General features: G+C 55.9%; 1 protein-coding gene across 2 annotated transcripts; it reads left to right on the forward strand.

Moving 5' to 3' along the window:
• Positions 1-5617: 5617 nt before the first annotated feature.
• Positions 5618-12253, forward strand: SP7 (Sp7 transcription factor). 2 transcript variants are annotated; one of them, XM_060113805.1, is made up of 3 exons: positions 5754-5768; positions 6217-6284; positions 10979-12253. In XM_060113805.1, exons 2-3 carry the CDS (start codon positions 6264-6266, stop codon positions 12251-12253), a joined length of 1296 nt encoding a protein of 431 aa, XP_059969788.1. In that variant the 5' UTR covers positions 5754-5768; positions 6217-6263. The 2 variants fall into 2 exon arrangements, with proteins under 2 accessions (XP_059969789.1, XP_059969788.1); XM_060113806.1 differs by lacking the exon at positions 6217-6284 and having other exon boundaries at positions 5618-5768.
• Positions 12254-17264: the final 5011 nt, after the last annotated feature.

Raw genomic sequence — 17264 nt, forward strand, 5'->3', positions numbered from 1 at the left:
GTTAAACAGCTTGCCCAACCTTACACCATAGTAAACAGCTGATTTGCCCAGAACTGCCGGGCTCTAAGTCCCTAGTCCATTCTCTTCTATGCAGCCAGGGTCATCTTTCTGAAATACAAATATTCCCATATGTTGCCCTGAGCATCTAGTTCAGATCCCTTGCACTGCTGATCAGACCTTCTCCATCAGCCCCTACTGTCTGTGCTCTAGTCACACTCAACTCTCAGCACCTTAAAATGTCATTAATCCCTCAGATCTCTGGGCCTTTGCATACACTCTTCCCCCTGCATGTAACACTCTTCCTCTCTTCACCTGGCTGACTCCTATTCATCCTTCAGTTTCTTTACCTAGTCAGCCCTGCTTCCAGGAAGCCTTCCTTGATTCTCCCAACACTGGCTTAGATTCATTTTTTTGTCTACAGAAACATCTAGTACTTACTCTCTTAAGATACTTTCCACTCTACGTTGGGTGCTGGTTTGTGAGGCAAAGGACTGGGTCTGTATTGTTCGCGGTTGCAAGCCTGAGCCTAGCCCTGCATGCGTGGCACAAAGTAGGTGCTTGCTGAGCATTTGTTGAATGAAAGAATGTTCCTCGGGTCTGTCTACATCTTATAAAACTGTTCTCCTAAGAAGAGTCTAAGCAGGTCAGAGAAATCAGGGGATTGGGGCGGAGTATGTCTAAGATTTTGAAGGACCGTTGCCTTGGGTTGTTTAGCCCCATTGCTAAGGGTAGAAAATGCGATGAGGACCCTGACACCCCAAGTTCTCTTTGTTTAAAGACAGTAATATATTTCATGCATCAGATTCCAGGGTATCATTCTTACAAAGAGGCACTTGCTGGAGATGACCAAGATGACCAGAGTCTTAATTCCATGCTGATCCTTTTGAAACGCCTACCCAGTGCAGGTTCCTCTGTTCCAGGATCAGGCCTCTCAGTGTTACCCTTCCGTCCATTTCCCTCTTTGTCCCCGGCCATCCCTGCTTCTTCCTCCCCCTCCCAGAGCACTTTTCCTGATTCTTGATCTGCCTCCCCTGGAACTGCTATATTATCTCAGGGCTCAAATGTCAACTAAGGAGACTGAGGCTCAGAGCAGAGGGGAACCAGGGTCAGCACCAGTAGTCCTGCCTTTTAGCCCAGGCACTGGAAGAGGCAAAGGGGAGACACAGCAGAGAGGGAGGGAGCTGAGGTATCACACATACCTAAATGTGCTTATGTGAACATTAGGGTGGGGAGCTCCTTTTTCAAGCTGTCTTATACAGAGGTTGCTGGCCTCCTAAAAGCTTCCCTTCTTCCCTGTGTCCTGAGCTTTGCCTCCCAGAATGGGATTCTCCTCCCCAAGCTCCCTGAGCCTAGTCTCAAAATGTCAAGCCACTGAGCAGTGTCCAAATCCCAAGGTCATGAGTGGATCTTCCCCCCACCCAAGGAGCAAGTTTCCCTGGTCACCAGCTCTGTTACTTTTGGAGGACCCTCTCAGATTGGCAGCTGTCCCTCAAAGTCTCTTATCTGTAGTCCCACCATCTGTTTCCCCTGTGTCTCTCCCTGTGTCTTTCTGTTTCCCTGACTCTGGGTGCCTTCTTCTTTCCTGTCCCCTCTGTGTTCTCTATCACTAGTGTCTCCACTGGAGACAAGGGTTGGGCCTGGGTGCATGGGGGGGTAGTGGCCAGACCAGGGGCCCGGGACATGAGCGCAACTTTCCAAGCTTCTCTTCCAGGCCCCTGTGGTTGGGGAGCTCCACAGAGGGAGAGATGAGTCAGCGGGGCCGCAGAGCAGGGGGGGTCTGGGTGGGGGTGGGGATGCCGGGGTTCCCCAGGGCCAGGGAGTTTGCTAGGACCATCTGGGTCTCTGAACTCTGGTGGATATAGAGAATAAAGGATCAGTGAGTCCCCAAAGGTACACTACACTAGTAGGAATTGCAGGCAACAATTTGTATGACTGGCAGTGCCCGTCACATCGCCCTTATGCCCAGATTCTTGTAGGAAGGAGTTCCTAAATCCCCTCTAGGAGACCTCCAGGATCTCTAGAGCTGTAAGCTTGTGATGTTAGACCTGTGTGTATGTGTGTGATATTTGCCATGTCTGTAAATGTGGGGGTATTGTAGCTAACTGTGAGTCCATCTGCATGTATGTATGCTGGTGTGTGCATTTTTGTGACTGGAGGTTAGGGTCAGTGTGTTGGTGTAAGCATCATCTGTATAACATATGTATTTATATCCGTGTGTGTCAGGGTGGCTGCCTGCAGAGTGTATGTATGTTCATAATTCAGCGTGTGTGCAAGAGTGTATCTGAAAGTGTGTCACTCGTTAGGTACGTATTAGAGAACGTGTCGATCTGTATCTCAGGGCTTTGTTCGCTGTTTGCTGGTGACTCTCTCTAGGGTAGCCAAACTCATAACAACAAAGGAAGAGTTAGGAGTCCCTCTGGACTGGGGCTCTCAGAGGAAGCCCAGCCTAGGATGGTGGGCGGAGGGCAGTGGGGTGGAAGGAGGTCGCTTCCCTGAGGAGGTGGGAGGTAGATGGTCTCCCACTCTCCCCAGTGTTCACTCTCTCTCCACTCTCACTGACCTTTCCAAAAACAGCTAAAGAGAACTGAGGCAGGTTCCAGATTCAACCCCCTCTAACCTAGAAATCCCACCCTGATTCTTCTAGGGGAGGGAGGGAGGGAAGGGAGCGGTCCCTGTGGTTCAGCCCAGTCCTGGGGTTGAAAGATCAGAAAGGCACCATCCCACCCCTTCCTTCAGGGGCGTCCATCTCTGGAGCTCAGCGTCTGGGTGGCCATGGGCGGAGGCTGAGGGGCCCCCAGGGTGGTGGGGGGTGGTGGATAGAAACCAGATGCCTAGGGGGTTTATACTGGAAGGACCAGAGCCGCAGCCTCTACCCGCCCCTGCCACATGGCGCCTCTGCCTGGCTGCCCCACCCCCTGGGAGGCTGGGCTGAGGGAGGCCTGCGAGGGTGGAGGCAGGTCCTTGGTCAGGGCTCCCAGTTGTTGACCCCAGCCTCTGGGGGCACTGGCAAGGGGGCGGGGGTCTGGGCCCAGGAATAGCAGGGCCTCAGCTGGCCTGCAGGACTATCTTAAACAAGGGTGTGGAAGAAGTCAGAACCCAGGGTCCTGAGGGAGGCAGCTGGGGGCTTCAGGCAGCCCCTCTGCCTGGCTTTGGCGCAGACCTTTGGGAGGGGGCGCTGTGTCCAGGGACTCTCCTACTGGGGTCGGCACATCAGGGGCCCTGGATCACATCTTGCTGGGGACCCTGCTCCTTCCTTGTCCTTCCCTAGCACTCCTGCTCCTTCCCAGGTAGGATTAGGTATCCAGATCCCCAAAGGAAGTAGAGAAGGCTGACCATCCCTGCCCCCATCTCCTCTCCTCAACCCCCCACCTCCTTTCATCCTGCCTCCTTTTCCCCTTTAGTTTCTTCGTTTCCTCCCCAACCCTCCTCTCACCTGCCAACTCTTCTCTGGAGTCTGGACTTTGCTCCTCTGCCTCAGTTGCCTGCCTGATCTGAAAGCGTCTGGCTTTCTGCTGGCGGTGCAGTAATTCCTCCAAAGCTTCCCCTTTTCCTCCCCAACTTCTGAGCCCGCCCGTGTGGGCGCCCAGAAATCCATCTGACACCTCAGGCTCAGAAGCACCCCCCACCAGGGGGAGACTTCGAGGTCATGGGACACCCCACCACGGGCACTTCCTCTTGGGCAGACGGGTGGGGTGGCCCGTGTAATCATCGGACACAATTATGCACTATTTATACTCCATCCCTGCCCCCCACCTGCCTGGCCGTTTTGACCCTCTGCCTCTGCTGGACCTGGCCAGGAGTCCGGCTATTTTCCCTGTCCTGTCCTTCTGAAGCCATTGTCTCCTCACCTTTGTTCCTCTGGGCCTATTTCTTTTCCTTTTTTTTCATTTTTTCTGCTCTCTATTTTTTTTAAGCTACATGCTGGTCTTCTGTTTTCCTCTCTTCTCTCCCTGTTATATCCCTCGCTTCTCTTCTGATTTTCTTGGATTGTTTCATTTGCTCTGTATGCCTCTCAATCTTTCTGTGTTTCTTCTTTTGCTTCTTTTCCTGGGAGACTGGTGTCTGCCAGTCACCCTGGTTCCCTAACGCTCTCCTCAAAAGTTGGGCCCACAGGCTTCCTTGGAGGAAATCAAATCATGGGGCTGGAATCCCGAACTGCTCCCCCCAGCCCCCCTGACCCCCTCCTCCCCTGAACTTTGATCCTACCCACTGGTTAAACTGCAGTTAACCCTCCCTGGACTTCCAGCTGCTCCTGCCCCTCCCCACCTTTGCCTTGAGGAGCTGAGCTGGGAGAGTAAAAGGAGCCCCAGAAGTGGGCACCCAGGAAGAGAAAGTGAGGGGACTGGTTGGGGAATGAGGGAAGGGGGTGGGGGGGAAGGACCAGGCTCCATTCCTCTGATGGGCAGGGCCGAGAGCAGGAGAGGGGTGTGTTGGGGAAGAACTTGCAAAACAACCCCAGCTGGCTGGGCGCCTCCGTGGGAGAGATGCTGGCTCTACCACTTGGCTGCCCAGTCCTCTCTCTCCCATAAACTTACCTAAGGGCCCAGGTTTCAGTTAATAGACTTTTTGAACTTCCCTCTTCCAACTGGTTGACTTTCTTTTCTTCCCCATTTTGATGAGAAGTCAAAGTTGGGAAGTCCTCCCTAAGCTCTAACTCCAATTCTTCCTGCTGCAGAGGGAACTGATGCATGACAATGAGAAAGGGAACCAGGCACTCCCTCCTGGAAAGCATGATCACTCATGAGAAGATCACGAGTGATCACTTTGATCACTCCATCAAAGGATGGAGATTTGATGTGTGGCCAAGAAGGGCCTAGGGATGGTAACTGGCAAGGAACAATGGAGGCTAGGGCCTCCCTTTGGCGGGGGGTTAATCCAAAGAGGCTAGGCTCAGGCTTGGATGAGTTGACCCAATGACCTCCTGCCCTTACCCTCACTCCTGCCTGCCCTCAATGTTCTCAGAACCAGAAGATCTAGCTTCTGCCCCACAAAGTGAGGCAGGCCTAGGTGCCACTTCCCAACAGTGAAACTCAGGCATTGGCGAGCCCCAAACCTGTGCCAAGCTCTCCCCACCCCCACCCCCCTCCAGGCCTTGCTCTGGAACCTACCTCAGTGACCCTAAAAGCCTGGGCAGCAGAAGCCTCCACCTCAGAGCACACTCCCCCTCCTGGCTTTCACAACACACGTACACACTGCACTCCTGACCTCGAGGTGGGTGACTGGGGAAGCAAGCATCTCTGTGGTCAGCTCGGGTGTGTGTGTGGCTTGTGTGCCTCCAGCCATGTCACTGTGATCATTTGTGTGTGAGTTTGTCTCTGTTCATTCATGACGGTGGCTGTGCCCATGTGCATAGCACTGTGCGTGTGTGGACGTGCACACGTATCATCCTGTTTGTCCATGAGCGCGTATGTCAGTGTGCTCCAGTCTCTCTGTGTGAGTGTCGTCCCCAATCCCCCATCCCCCCCCTGGATCTCTAATTAGTGGTTTGGGGTTTGTTCCTTTTCCCTCCTGTTCCTTCCCTCAGCGGCAGCAGCGGCGGCAGCAGGAGCAGCGGCAGCAGCAGCAGCCCCGCCACCCGCCGACCAGCAGCCAGGACTCTGGAGTCAGAGTAGGATTCTAGGATCAGAGCCTGAGTGGGAACAGGAGTGGAGCTGGCCTAGCAGAGGAGTGAAGCCCTCCCAGGACCCTCAGGCGACCCCTTGCCAGCACTCCCAGTGCCAGACCTCCAGGGAGGAGAGACCCAGGACACCCAGCCCCAGATACCCCAGGTACAGGACACTGGGGAGCTGTGTCTGGGAGGGGTTCCCACAGATGCTGATGGGCTCGCTGGGGGCAGGGTGTGGGACACCTGGGCCCGCCGTCCCTCCGCTTTGCCCTCAGCGCCCCCCAGCACACTCTGACAACTTGCCCCGTCCCTACCGGCTCCTGCTTGCAGCCCTTCTCTGGGAGCCCCGTTTCTCCTCTCCCGCCCAGATCCCTTCTTTGGGGAGCTCAGCAACTGGAGCAGGAAATGTGGACCCTCTGCCTCCCTCTCTCGCCCTGCTCATTGGATCCGGAGCCTTCTCCGCTGGGAAAGCTGTAATTAGAGGGTGGATCCCTGCAGACAGAGAGCAGCACCCCCCAGCCCCTACCCCCCAGTCCCTTCTAACTTTAGATCTCTTCTCTCCCATTCTCCCATTCTCCCTCCCTCTCCCTCTCCCTCTGTCTCCGGCTCAGCTCTCTCCATCTGCCTGGCTCCTTGGGACCCGTTCCCCAGCCTCAGGATGGCGTCCTCCCTGCTTGAGGTAACTGCCCCCTCCGTCCCCCAGGACACCAGCCATGATCTTAATGGGCCTAATCCCTGTCCACTTCCCACCTCCCAACTCACACAGACAGTTGCTGTGGTGCTTGTCACTTCCAGGGGTCAGAGGAGGGGGGAGCAGGGGGCAGGAGAAGGGAGGAGAGAGCAGGGCCAGGGGTCAGAGAACAGTCACAGGAGGATGAGAGGGGATTAGCTTAGAAGAAGGCATGGACCCCTAAGGTCAGCCAAGCACACCAACTCTGAGGAGTGGAAAAGGGATGGAGAAAGGAGCGGGGGGGTTGGGTGAGGAGAGAGGAGTGGGAGAGAGATAAGCTGGTAGCAGACAGGGGAGAGAAAGAAGGCCAGAGGACGAGTGAGCACAGAGTAGCAGTGAGTACACGGTTCCTTGGGGGTCCTGGCTCTCGGGACTCAGCCTAGGCAGTGTCCTGTCTGGTTTGTAGGTGGGGAGGGGGTTGGGCTTCGGCTCGAAGGAGAGGAGGTGGGCAATGAGAGAAGGGAGAGGGCAGTCCCTGCATGTGGGGGGCTGACCAGAGGAACTGGGCCCAGGCCTGAGAGGCAACCAAGGAAGAGGGCCAGGGTCTGAGGCCGCCTGCCCGGCTCACAAATATTTAGCTTTCAGCCAAAGACAAACTCAGCTCTATTTTGGGAGTGGGAGGCTCCAGGGCAGACTGAGCCACTTCCCCTCCAGGCTGGGACCCCAGCATCCCTTGCCTCTGGCACTGGGGATGGAGGGAACTAGGGTACCATGGGGGTCAGGGGTTGGGGGCTTGAGAAATGGCTAACTCTGCCGGGGGCTTCTGGGGAACTCATGGCCCATAGCTGGAAAGGGGGACTCAGGGTCACTCAGAGCTTGTTTGAATGTCCTGAGTTCTCCTAGCTTCTGGGTCTCTGACTCTTGTGTCTCTGTCACCACCTCTGCTTTCTGGATCCCTATGCAGGAATTTGGGACCATAGAGCCCTCCCCAAAGATCAACTCCCAGCAGTAGCCTTGACCTTCTGTATTCTTGGGCCCCTCTGAAGGCCCCATGTCTGCTCCCGGTGCACTAGCTCAGGTCCAAGGGGTGATGGGCCAGACAGGAAGCCGACTCATGCAGCCTGCAGGAGAGGTGTGTGTGAGATAGACTGGGAGTCTTTTAACACCTGTGTTCACCAGCCTGCATGTAAGTGTCAGAATGTAAAGCAGCACACCCGCACGCGTGGCTGGCTTTGTGAGAGCACAGGGGTGTGTGTGTGTATAAGCTGGGGCACCTGAGTGTCTGTTAGTCCAAGTGGGGAATGGTGTGTGTAAGTCTGATGGATAGCGAGTTTGTGACTGGGTTTGAGGGAATGGCATGCAAGGCAATGGGGTGGACACCATAACCCAGTCAGGGGGCCTCAGGTACTGCTCTCTACCCCCTGCTGCAAGGAGACAGATTGCTCACCCCCAGGACACTCTCAGGTGAACCATATCATTGAAACACTGGGGTTGGTCTTGAGGAAGCTGGAGGACTAAGGTGCATGGAAATCCTGGGTCCATCCAAGGCAGGGGCAGTGTCAGTGGGCGTGGGCTTCATGTCAGAGTTGCCAGCGTGGCACTGGTGCCTGCAGGAGCGGCTGGGCCAAAGGCCTGTTGGAAAGACATGGGATTGGGGTAGCACTTGGCAAGAAGAGTGTGTCATGGAAACTGGGCTTTTGTGTCCCTCACTTCCCGTGAGCTGGAGATGCCCCCAACACCAAGGCTTCTAGCCTCTGTCTCTTTCACCTATTCTGGGGGGCGCCTGGGCCCTCAACCTTCTTCTCCCGCCCCTATCCGGAAGTCCTCTTTGGCAGTGGGAAGAACTTGGGGTTTCAGAGAGGGGAGCTTGATGGAAGGCTCACCTGGGCTGAGTGAGATGCAGAGGAACAGGGTGGAGGGAGAAACGGGGGTGGGGGCTAGGTGGGGATGGACACTTGGAAGGTTGGAAAACTAAACAACTTGGGAGGAGGCGGAGAGTGAAGTGGAGACTGCGACCTTGGATGCCTACAACCTATGGCCAGTCAACGCTCAGATGTCCAGTGAACATTCCCGTGGGAGGTCAGCGGAGAGAGGGGGCTCTCCTCCCTGTGTGAGTGAGAGAGCTGGGACAGCTCCTTATCTTGTCCCTTCTCTACAGACTCTCCTTTCAGTACTTGAAGGCTGTTTTGTTGTGGTTGTCATTGTTTTCAATGGATGGTGGGTGGAAGTGAGAGGAAAAGCAACTGAAAGGTGGGCTCCTGGACTCCTGGTGTGAGGTCGTGGACAAGTATTTAGAATCTTTAACCAGGACCCTCTCCTCAGTTCTCAGAAGAGCCCAAGCAGCAAGAGAAGGAAACCGAGGCTGTGGTGAAACTTAGCCAGGTGCCCAGCTCTTGGCCTCCAGGAGCTCCAGAACCGTCTGACTGGTCTGGTGCCTTGCTCCCCTTTCCCTGCCCTCAGGGGCCCTGTGGGCCTCCGCTCCACAGTCCTGGGGTCTCCTGTTGGCCTGGGGCTGCTGGCCTTCTTTCACCCCTCCTTCCCTCCCCACGGCTGGGTGGGGTCCCTGGGCTTGGCTGAGGCCCCTGTGGCCACAGTGTGAGGGCCGGGCGGGGGGGATGGCGTCGGCGTTTTTAAAAATAAACCGACCGCAGGGAAACCAACGGAGCCGGGCCGGGCAGGCAGAGGGGGAGGGGGTGGTCAGGGGGAGAAGGAGGGAGGAGTGGCCTGGTCTGGGGGTTTTCTGGGGCCCAGCACCGTGGGGATTTTCTCTTAGGTAGGAAATCTGCCTTCCTCCTCCCCCTCCCCCTTTTCTTTTTTCTCCCTCCTTTCTTTTCCTCTGTTTTCCTGTGCCTTCCTTGCCCAGTCTCTTTCCATCACCTCTCTGTCTTTGTTTATTTTGCTTTCTTCTCTCTCCGTCCTTTTTGTCATTTTTTTTGCTTTCTTCTCTTTTGGGTCCCTGCCCATTTCTGCCCCTGAGGGCCAGCTGCCCCTCTGTTTTCACTTTCCCCCCCGGGGGCTTTTACATCAGCTCTTCACCCTGCAGGGTCCTCTGCTCTGGTGTCTCTGTGTCTCTGCCTCTCTCCTTTGAACTCCACATTTTTACCTCTCCTTTCTGCTAGGCTTTGCCTCCTGCCCCATCAGCTACCCTGCCTTACCTACCCTCTGCTTGGGAGATGAGAGGCTCCAGGGAAATCCTGGCTGGGCAGGATGCAGGGTTTTTGCCAGATTTGAGGACGCTTTCAGTGGCTCAAATTTGGGAGTCCATGGGGTCAACAGGACCTCAGAGAGAGGTAACTGGACAGGGGGAGCAGCGGGTTTGCATTTGCGGAACAGTGCAAGACTGGCGACTGCACACACTCCTTACTGCAACCTTTAGACCCCAGATCTACCTCTAGGATTGGTGTCACGGGCACATACAGCACATACCACGTGCTAGGAGCTAGCAGGCAGGTCTGGGAACCCTGGATTCTTGGGTTCTTGTTCAGTTTTTGAGGGCTCCAGTCAAGGAAATGTATGGGGTCAGCTTTTGAGGGCATCTTTTTTTTTGGTGGGATTCTCAGTAATGGATGCCTATCTATGCCAGCCTGGGATTCAGAAGGGCATCCATCACCCAGGAGGGCATCCCAAGTCTGACTCAGGGAGGGGTACCATGAGCTCCTGAGAGATGGTGATCTCAGAGTGGTTTGGCCTGGTAGCAGCAGCACGATGGGCACGAAGGGCATTGTGTGTGTTTCTAAAAGACTCCCACGCCCCGTATCTACATGCATCTTCCCTCACTCCCTGCGCTGGAGGGGTGAAGAGAGACGAGCTCTGTGGCCTCTCTGTGTTAGGGTACACTGAGGTGTGGGGGTGTGTGGCTGTGAGCCAGTATCTTAGCCACCCCAGTTCCCTGCCCTGCAGAGGCGTGAGGACTTCAGCTCTCCCAGCCCTCCCAAAGGGGTACCAGCTGGCTCCACAAAGCAGGAGGTGCCCAATGCCCGCTTGAAAGACATTCTTGCCTCAGCCACAGTCCTGGCTTGGCGGCAGCCCTGTTCCCTCTCAATGTCCCAGTGTCTCTGCCCTCGCTTCCTCTTGCTCCCCAGCCCCAGGGTCCCTGCCAAGAGAAAGAGATTCCTTACCAAGGACATGAGGACGCCGCTTCGGGGAGACCAGGCCACTGCCTTAGTCAGGAGATGAAGCAGAGACAGGAAGTGAATAAGGGGTCAAGCTGGGAAAATCTGGAACGCGAGGAGCTACAGTCCCTTACGACTTCACCTTCTTCCCAGGCTGCCCTTTCAGCCTCATCTTTCCTCTCCAAGTCCCCGACCACGGCCTCTGCTCCCAACCCATTTCCAGGGGTCAGGATCCCTAATTCTCACCACACCCAAGTGTTGCCTCTATCCCCAGCTCTTCTCACGGCTATTTAAGAAGTGTCTCCCATTCCTCAGAGGCCCTTGCACACACCCCCAGCACCACAGGGAGCTCCGCTTCCTGCCTGCTGGGTTGGGTGTTAGGCCGCTGTCCTGGTCCTTTGCTCTTTTTCCAGACTCCATCTGAGCTCTGCCCTGGGTCCCAGTCCTCAGTGCCGCCCCCACCACCTCTGATCCCTCATCCTCTTCAACTCTTCCTCAACCCCTTTCTTCTGTTGTCCAAGTCTCTGGGGTGCACAGTCCTTCTGCGCGTGTCCTCCTCTGCCCCTAAACAGTGCTTCCCTCTCTCCACAGGAGGAAGCTCACTATGGCTCCAGTCCCCTGGCCATGCTGACAGCGGCGTGCAGCAAATTTGGTGGCTCCAGCCCTCTGCGGGACTCAGCGACACTGGGCAAAGCAGGCACAAAGAAGCCATACTCTCTGGGCAGTGACCTTTCGGCCCCCAAAACCATGGGCGATGCCTACCCAGCCCCCTTTTCAAGCACCAATGGGCTCCTCTCACCTGCAGGCAGTCCTCCAGCACCCACCTCGGGCTATGCCAATGACTACCCTCCCTTTTCCCACTCATTCCCTGGGCCCACGGGCACACAGGACCCTGGGCTACTAGTGCCCAAGGGGCACAGCTCTTCTGACTGCCTGCCCAGTGTCTACACCTCTCTGGACATGGCACACCCCTATGGCTCCTGGTACAAGGCAGGCATCCACGCAGGCATCTCACCAGGCCCTGGCAATGCTCCTACTCCTTGGTGGGACATGCACCCTGGGGGCAACTGGCTAGGTGGCGGGCAGGGCCAGGGTGATGGGTTGCAAGGGACACTGCCCACGGGCCCTGCTCAGCCTCCACTGAACCCCCAGCTGCCCACCTACCCGTCCGACTTTGCCCCCCTTAATCCTGCCCCCTACCCAGCTCCCCACCTCCTGCAGCCAGGGCCCCAGCATGTCTTGCCCCAAGATGTCTATAAACCCAAGGCGGTGGGCAACAGCGGGCAGCTGGAGGGGAGTGGTGGAGCCAAACCCCCTCGTGGTGCAGGCACAGGGGGCAGTGCTGGCTACGGGGGCAGCGGAGCAGGGCGCTCCTCCTGCGACTGCCCCAACTGCCAGGAGCTAGAGCGCCTGGGCGCCGCAGCGGCCGGGCTGCGCAAGAAGCCGATCCACAGCTGCCACATTCCGGGCTGCGGCAAAGTGTATGGCAAGGCCTCCCATCTGAAGGCCCACTTGCGCTGGCACACGGGCGAGAGGCCCTTCGTCTGCAACTGGCTCTTCTGCGGCAAGCGGTTCACCCGTTCGGACGAGCTGGAGCGCCACGTGCGCACTCACACCCGGGAGAAGAAGTTCACCTGCCTGCTCTGCTCCAAGCGCTTTACCCGAAGCGACCACCTGAGCAAACACCAACGCACCCACGGCGAGCCAGGCCCAGGACCCCCACCCAGCGGCCCCAAGGAGCTGGGGGAGGGCCGCAGCGCCGGGGAAGAAGAGGCCACTCAGACGCCCCGACCTCCAGCCTCACCGGCACCCGCAGAAAAAGTCCCTGAAGGCAGCCCAGAGCAGAGCAACCTGCTGGAGATCTGAGCCGAGTGGAGGTTTCCAGCCCCTGGGCTGCCTTGCCAGTCTCTCCTGGCTCTGTGGACCACTGCTTGCCCCTCACTCCCTTTGCCCCATGCATGCTGCCCTTTGGGACTCGCTCCATCTCTCCCCCCATCATTCTGGGCCTGGGTATCTCCTTGCATGCCTCCTCATCTCACTTCCTCCCCCTTGCCATGGGCCCCTTCGGCAAATTCTCATCTTAGGCCCTCACCTCTTGCCTGATTTCTGCTCTCGGGCTTCTGAAGCTCTTTCCTCGCCACTGCTCAGTTTCTCTCTCCTCTGTTCTTACCACACCAACTCACTTTCTCTCCATTTGGGCTCCCAACACTTTATTTCTCCATCTCACTGACTCCTTGACATGCATCTTTTCTGCTTCCCAAGCTTATTTACCACTATCCCTTAGCTTCCAGGCTCCAGTCTCCTCAGTGGACTTTGTAGTCCATTGCCTTCCATGCTCCAGAGCATTCTTCCTTTTTACAAACACAATGATGATGATGATGATGATGATAATTTATTGCCCCCTGGTGGCCTCTTCATTAGGGACCAGAGTTGGGGGATTGGGGTAAGTGACCTGGCAGGGAGCAGGGTACCAAGAGGGGGGCAGACCAGTGGGGATCTGATCCCAAAGATGGGGTGACCCCAGGGTCAGGGAGGCTGCCCCCAGGCCTGTATATTTAACCCCTATGTTCCAAGAGAAATGAATAGTAATAATAATAATTCTATTTATCTAAGTTATGATGACAGGTCAGGTAGAGTGAGCTGGGGAGGGAAGCGGGTCCATTTCTGCTACGGAAATTTTAGCCAAATGCATCTCTGTCTAGAAAAAGTGATAGTGAGATCTTGTAAATAGAATTTCTATCATCAGGGTCTCAGTTAATGGTGTTTCTCGTAATGGAATCTCTGCTAATAGGGTTGATTAGCTAGATCTCTGTTAAAAGAGTTAATGGGGTATCTCACAATTAGGGGATCCCTAATATTTCCAGCCCCGGCCAGAAGCTGTGAAACCTCAAGTCCTATGGAGGGGAGGACTGGAATGTACCCCAGCTCCCTTGACCCCAGAGCAGGTTCTTCCACTGCCCCTCCCCTGACACCATGACCCCATCAGGCTAATCCCTTGTTGCCATGGTAACAGAGAGCTTGCAGCTGCCATCTTAGACATGCTCTTTGGGGAAGCCCACCTAACCGGAGGAGGACACTTGTTTGGAGGTGTCTCTCTAGAAGAATAGGTGGGGAAGGCTTTCTCTGGGATCAGATCAAGAAAATCAAGTATTTATTGAGTGCCTACTCTGTGCAAGGCACTGTGCTAGGCTGGTGCCTAGAAGCCATGAGAAAGAAGAATTTATAGAGCTAGGAGGACAGAGGTCCCCAAGCTGACTTGGGGGTGCGTCCACAGGCCCCCAACCTGGGACTTCCGATGCTCCCAGCTCCACCTCCAGTGACTTTTAAAGCCGCTTCGTGCCTTTGAATGCCTTTCCTGTGACTTTGGATCCTCCTTTTCTATCTCTTGCTCCCTCAAGGCCCCAAGTTAAAGGTTTAAAGCCGCCGGAGCTTGGGGAGAGGGTAATATTGTGGAAGGGAAGGGATCATGCCCTCATGGAGTCTTTTTTTTTTTTTAATTTAATAAATAAAAGTTCGATTTAAAATTTTGTCCTGGTGAGAAAAGAGGAAGAGGAGGGGAGAAGAGTGAGCCACAGGATTTCTCTTTGGCAAACTGGGGAGTCCCCGCGGGCATTGTCGTGCCTGTTTGCACGTTACGCCCGGGGTAGAATACTTCGGCGGCCCGGCCCTGCGGCGGAGGTCAGTTTTTGACCGCCCAGAGCTCTCTGCAGAGTTGGGAAGGCGGAGAGGTTTTCTTCACTCGGCTCTTTCTCGGGCTCGGCACCAGCGGACACGGCCTGGACAGCAGCCGGGCCGCGCGCCGGCCCCGCGGTCGCCGTGCGGACTACGGCGCGGCCCGGGCCGGGAGAGGTGCGGCTACCGCGGGTGGACCCGCCTGGCACGTAACCCGCCCCCGGCCCCGGGCCTGCAATCAGTCGTGCCCGCCACGGACTCAGAGGAGGAACAAAAGCCACTCTGTCGCGGCCAGACCCCAGCCACAATAGGGCTTTGTGCGGCCTCCGCCCCCTACGGCTCCCCCGCCGGGCGGAGGGGCGCACGAGCCGCTCTCCCAGCCTGGGCCCGACTGCGGGCGGCGCCCCCGTCCGCCGGTGCCCCTTGCGGACTCGGGAGAGGCGCTCCGCGCTAGAGCGGGGGAGGGGTCAGCGGGTCCCAGTCGGTGCTCGGGCTGCCGGTCCCCTCCCCACCCCGCCCCCGTCCAGGTGCGAAATCTCCTGCCCTCGGGCGGGGCTCCGGGCTTCAAAGGCGCTTTGAAGAAGGATCCCAGTTCCGAGGACCCTCCGGCCGGCCGGGGGCCGCGGCGGAAGAACGGCTGAGAGGGGCGGGGGACGCCTGGGCGCGGGGCCGCGAGAGTGGGCGGCCCGAAGTGGACCCCCGGGCTCGGCGCCCACCCCGAGGGGCCGGCTCCTCGGGACCCCCCAGGGCCTGGCCCTCTCGCCTCCCGGTCTCCGCCTGTCCGGTGCCAGCTCCCGCCCGCCGCAGCCTCGCAGTCCTCCCCTCCCCGGTCCCTCGGCCCCTTTCATCTTCCTTAGACTCCGCTTGGGGTTTTGCTGGTTTCTGGGAGATAAAAACCGCCTCAAATAGCGGCGGCGCGCTGCCAGGACAAACAGGGCCGGGCGGGCCATGTGCGCCTGGTTACCGGCCCCGGGCCGGGGCGCCGGGTTTCGGCGCGCCCAGGAAGGGGCGGCGGGCCGAGGTCCAGGCACCCAGGCTCCCGCGATGCCTCCCGCCTCCCAAAGTGGGGGGCCTATTTTAGAAGTTTCGGGCAGTGGCCAGGACGCTGCCTCGGTTTCCCGCCCAGGTCGTAGGGAGGGGCCCCGGTGGAGACTGCCCGCCGAGCGCTCTGAGCCCCTGGGGCGGTGGGTCACAGTCACTGTGTCGCCAGGGCCGCCGCGCCCCCTGGTGAAGTTAGTGGGGAGTGCGGTAGGCCTGGACTTCAGCCTCCCAAGAATCTGCAAATTGTGAAAAACCATTCAGCAAACCTTAAATAAGCTGTATGGGGGAGGCGGTTGTGGAGTATGAAGACACAGAGCACTGTTCCTTCTCTCCAGGTCACATTACAGGGTAAGAGGCAGACACCTAACTGATAATTATAACACAGTCTGTTGGTGAAAATCAGGCTTCATTCAAGGGAGGGTGGAAGTCATAGTCTCAGGCTGTAGTGAGTTCTTGGGGTATCTGGGGTTGGATGATACAAACAAAAAATTTGTGGGTGGCTTCTCACTGCTCTCCACCAGTCTGTCAGGGTCACGGACTCCCACTTTTCCTTCAAACCTGTCCTGCTTCCCCGTCTCAAGGAGAGCTTTCCCAGCCAATTTCTCCAAACTACCCCCAGTTTTAATAATCTGCTCTTTAAGTTTTCTGTGACTTCCCAAGTGACAGTGAACTAATTAAATGGGGGGAGGGGCTACTCAAAGCGTTGTCTGTGCAGTATCACCTGCTGGGTTTTTTGGAACTACAACTTCAGAGCTCCACCCCAGAATTTGCATTTTAACAAGATCCTCAGATGAGTCCTATGTCCATTAACATTTTGGAGACCCTGGTTTTCTGACCCGGGAATAACTCTTGGGGGGGAACTTTTCCTGTAGAAAGGAGGGGCAGATATAGAATCCAAGAATGTTAAACCAGAATGCCTCCTATAGTATCCAATGAGGCTGGCTGCTCTTGGGAATGGGGATCTGTATGCCTTATACAGTTCTGGGTCCCCAGAGCTTGGTCCTTGGAATTGCTCATTAACATCTGTTAAATGAATGAACCAGTGCCCAAGGTCACCTAGTTCATGGCAGAGTTAGGGCTATTCATCTCCAGTATCTGCTTAGCACTTTACAGTTTATTAAATGGCTTTGTTTCCATTATTTTGTATGGGAAGCAGCCATGTATAATAGTTAGGACACTGCAAGTGAGGGAGCTGAGTCTCAAAGAATTCAACGATTTTCCCAAAGCCACACAGCTGTAAGAAGAGGAGCCCCCATTCTGCATTAGATTACAGTTCTAGTTCCATCCTTTGGAGTTAGGATAAGATCAATCTCACTTGTTTTAAAAAATTGATTTACAATATTATATTAGTTTCAGGTGTACAACACAGTGATTTGATATTTTTATAGATTATACTCCATACAAAGTTATAATAAAATATTGGCAATATTCCCGTGTTGTACATTACATCGTTGTAATTTATTTATTTCATACCTTGTAGTTTGCACCTCTTAATCCTCTTCACCTATTTCTGCCCCTCTCCTCTCAATCTCACTTTCATTCTGCAGTCAGAATGCCTTATACAGGTTTTGGTATTTTTAGGTCCGATCTCCCTGCGCCTCACTTTCCTTATGGTGATATAACAGTACCCACCTCATGGAGTTGTTGTAAAGATTATACAAGCATTTATCATAATAAGTGCTCAGGAAATGTTAATTTCCCAACTGTTCCCACTTTTCCTTCCAGGAGGCCTAACCTTGTGGGCTCTAGGTTCCGGCGGGCGCTGCACTCTCCCTCCCAAGGCCTCCCGCCTGACTTTCCGCCTCCCGGAGGCTTTCCCTCAACTTTCCAGCCAGCTGCCCCTGACACAATCCTGGGAGAGTTTAATTAGGTACAGCGCTGAACGTGGCTTATTTTGGACTTTTCGAGTGCTGAGAGTGAGTGGGAGAGTGTGTTGGGGAATTCGGAACTGGGAAAAACAGCAGTCTCACAGGAAACAAAACAAAAGAAAACAAAAAAACGCTCCGACCCTTCAATAGTGGTCTGCCCTACGGACGTGTCTATACAGGCTCCCTCCGGCCGCCAGGCGGCGCGCGAGGACGCCGGAAGTCTGTCCCGGGACTGCGCATGCGTCCTTCTTCTCCGTTACTCTTCCATTCACTTCCGTTGAGCTTTGCATAGCCGT

The sequence above is a fragment of the Mesoplodon densirostris genome, chromosome 11, assembly GCF_025265405.1.
Source record: "Mesoplodon densirostris isolate mMesDen1 chromosome 11, mMesDen1 primary haplotype, whole genome shotgun sequence".
In the NCBI taxonomy this organism is placed as follows: Eukaryota; Metazoa; Chordata; class Mammalia; order Artiodactyla; family Ziphiidae; genus Mesoplodon; species Mesoplodon densirostris.

What these genes read in the sequence shown, in the direction of transcription:
- SP7 (XM_060113805.1), top strand. Translation starts at nt 6,264, where the DNA reads ATGGCGTCCTCCCTGCTTGAG. An exon ending in TGGCGTCCTCCCTGCTTGAG is followed by an intron (nt 6,285 to 10,978) that starts GTAACTGCCCCC and finishes CTCTCTCCACAG; the next exon opens with GAGGAAGCTCACTATGGCTC.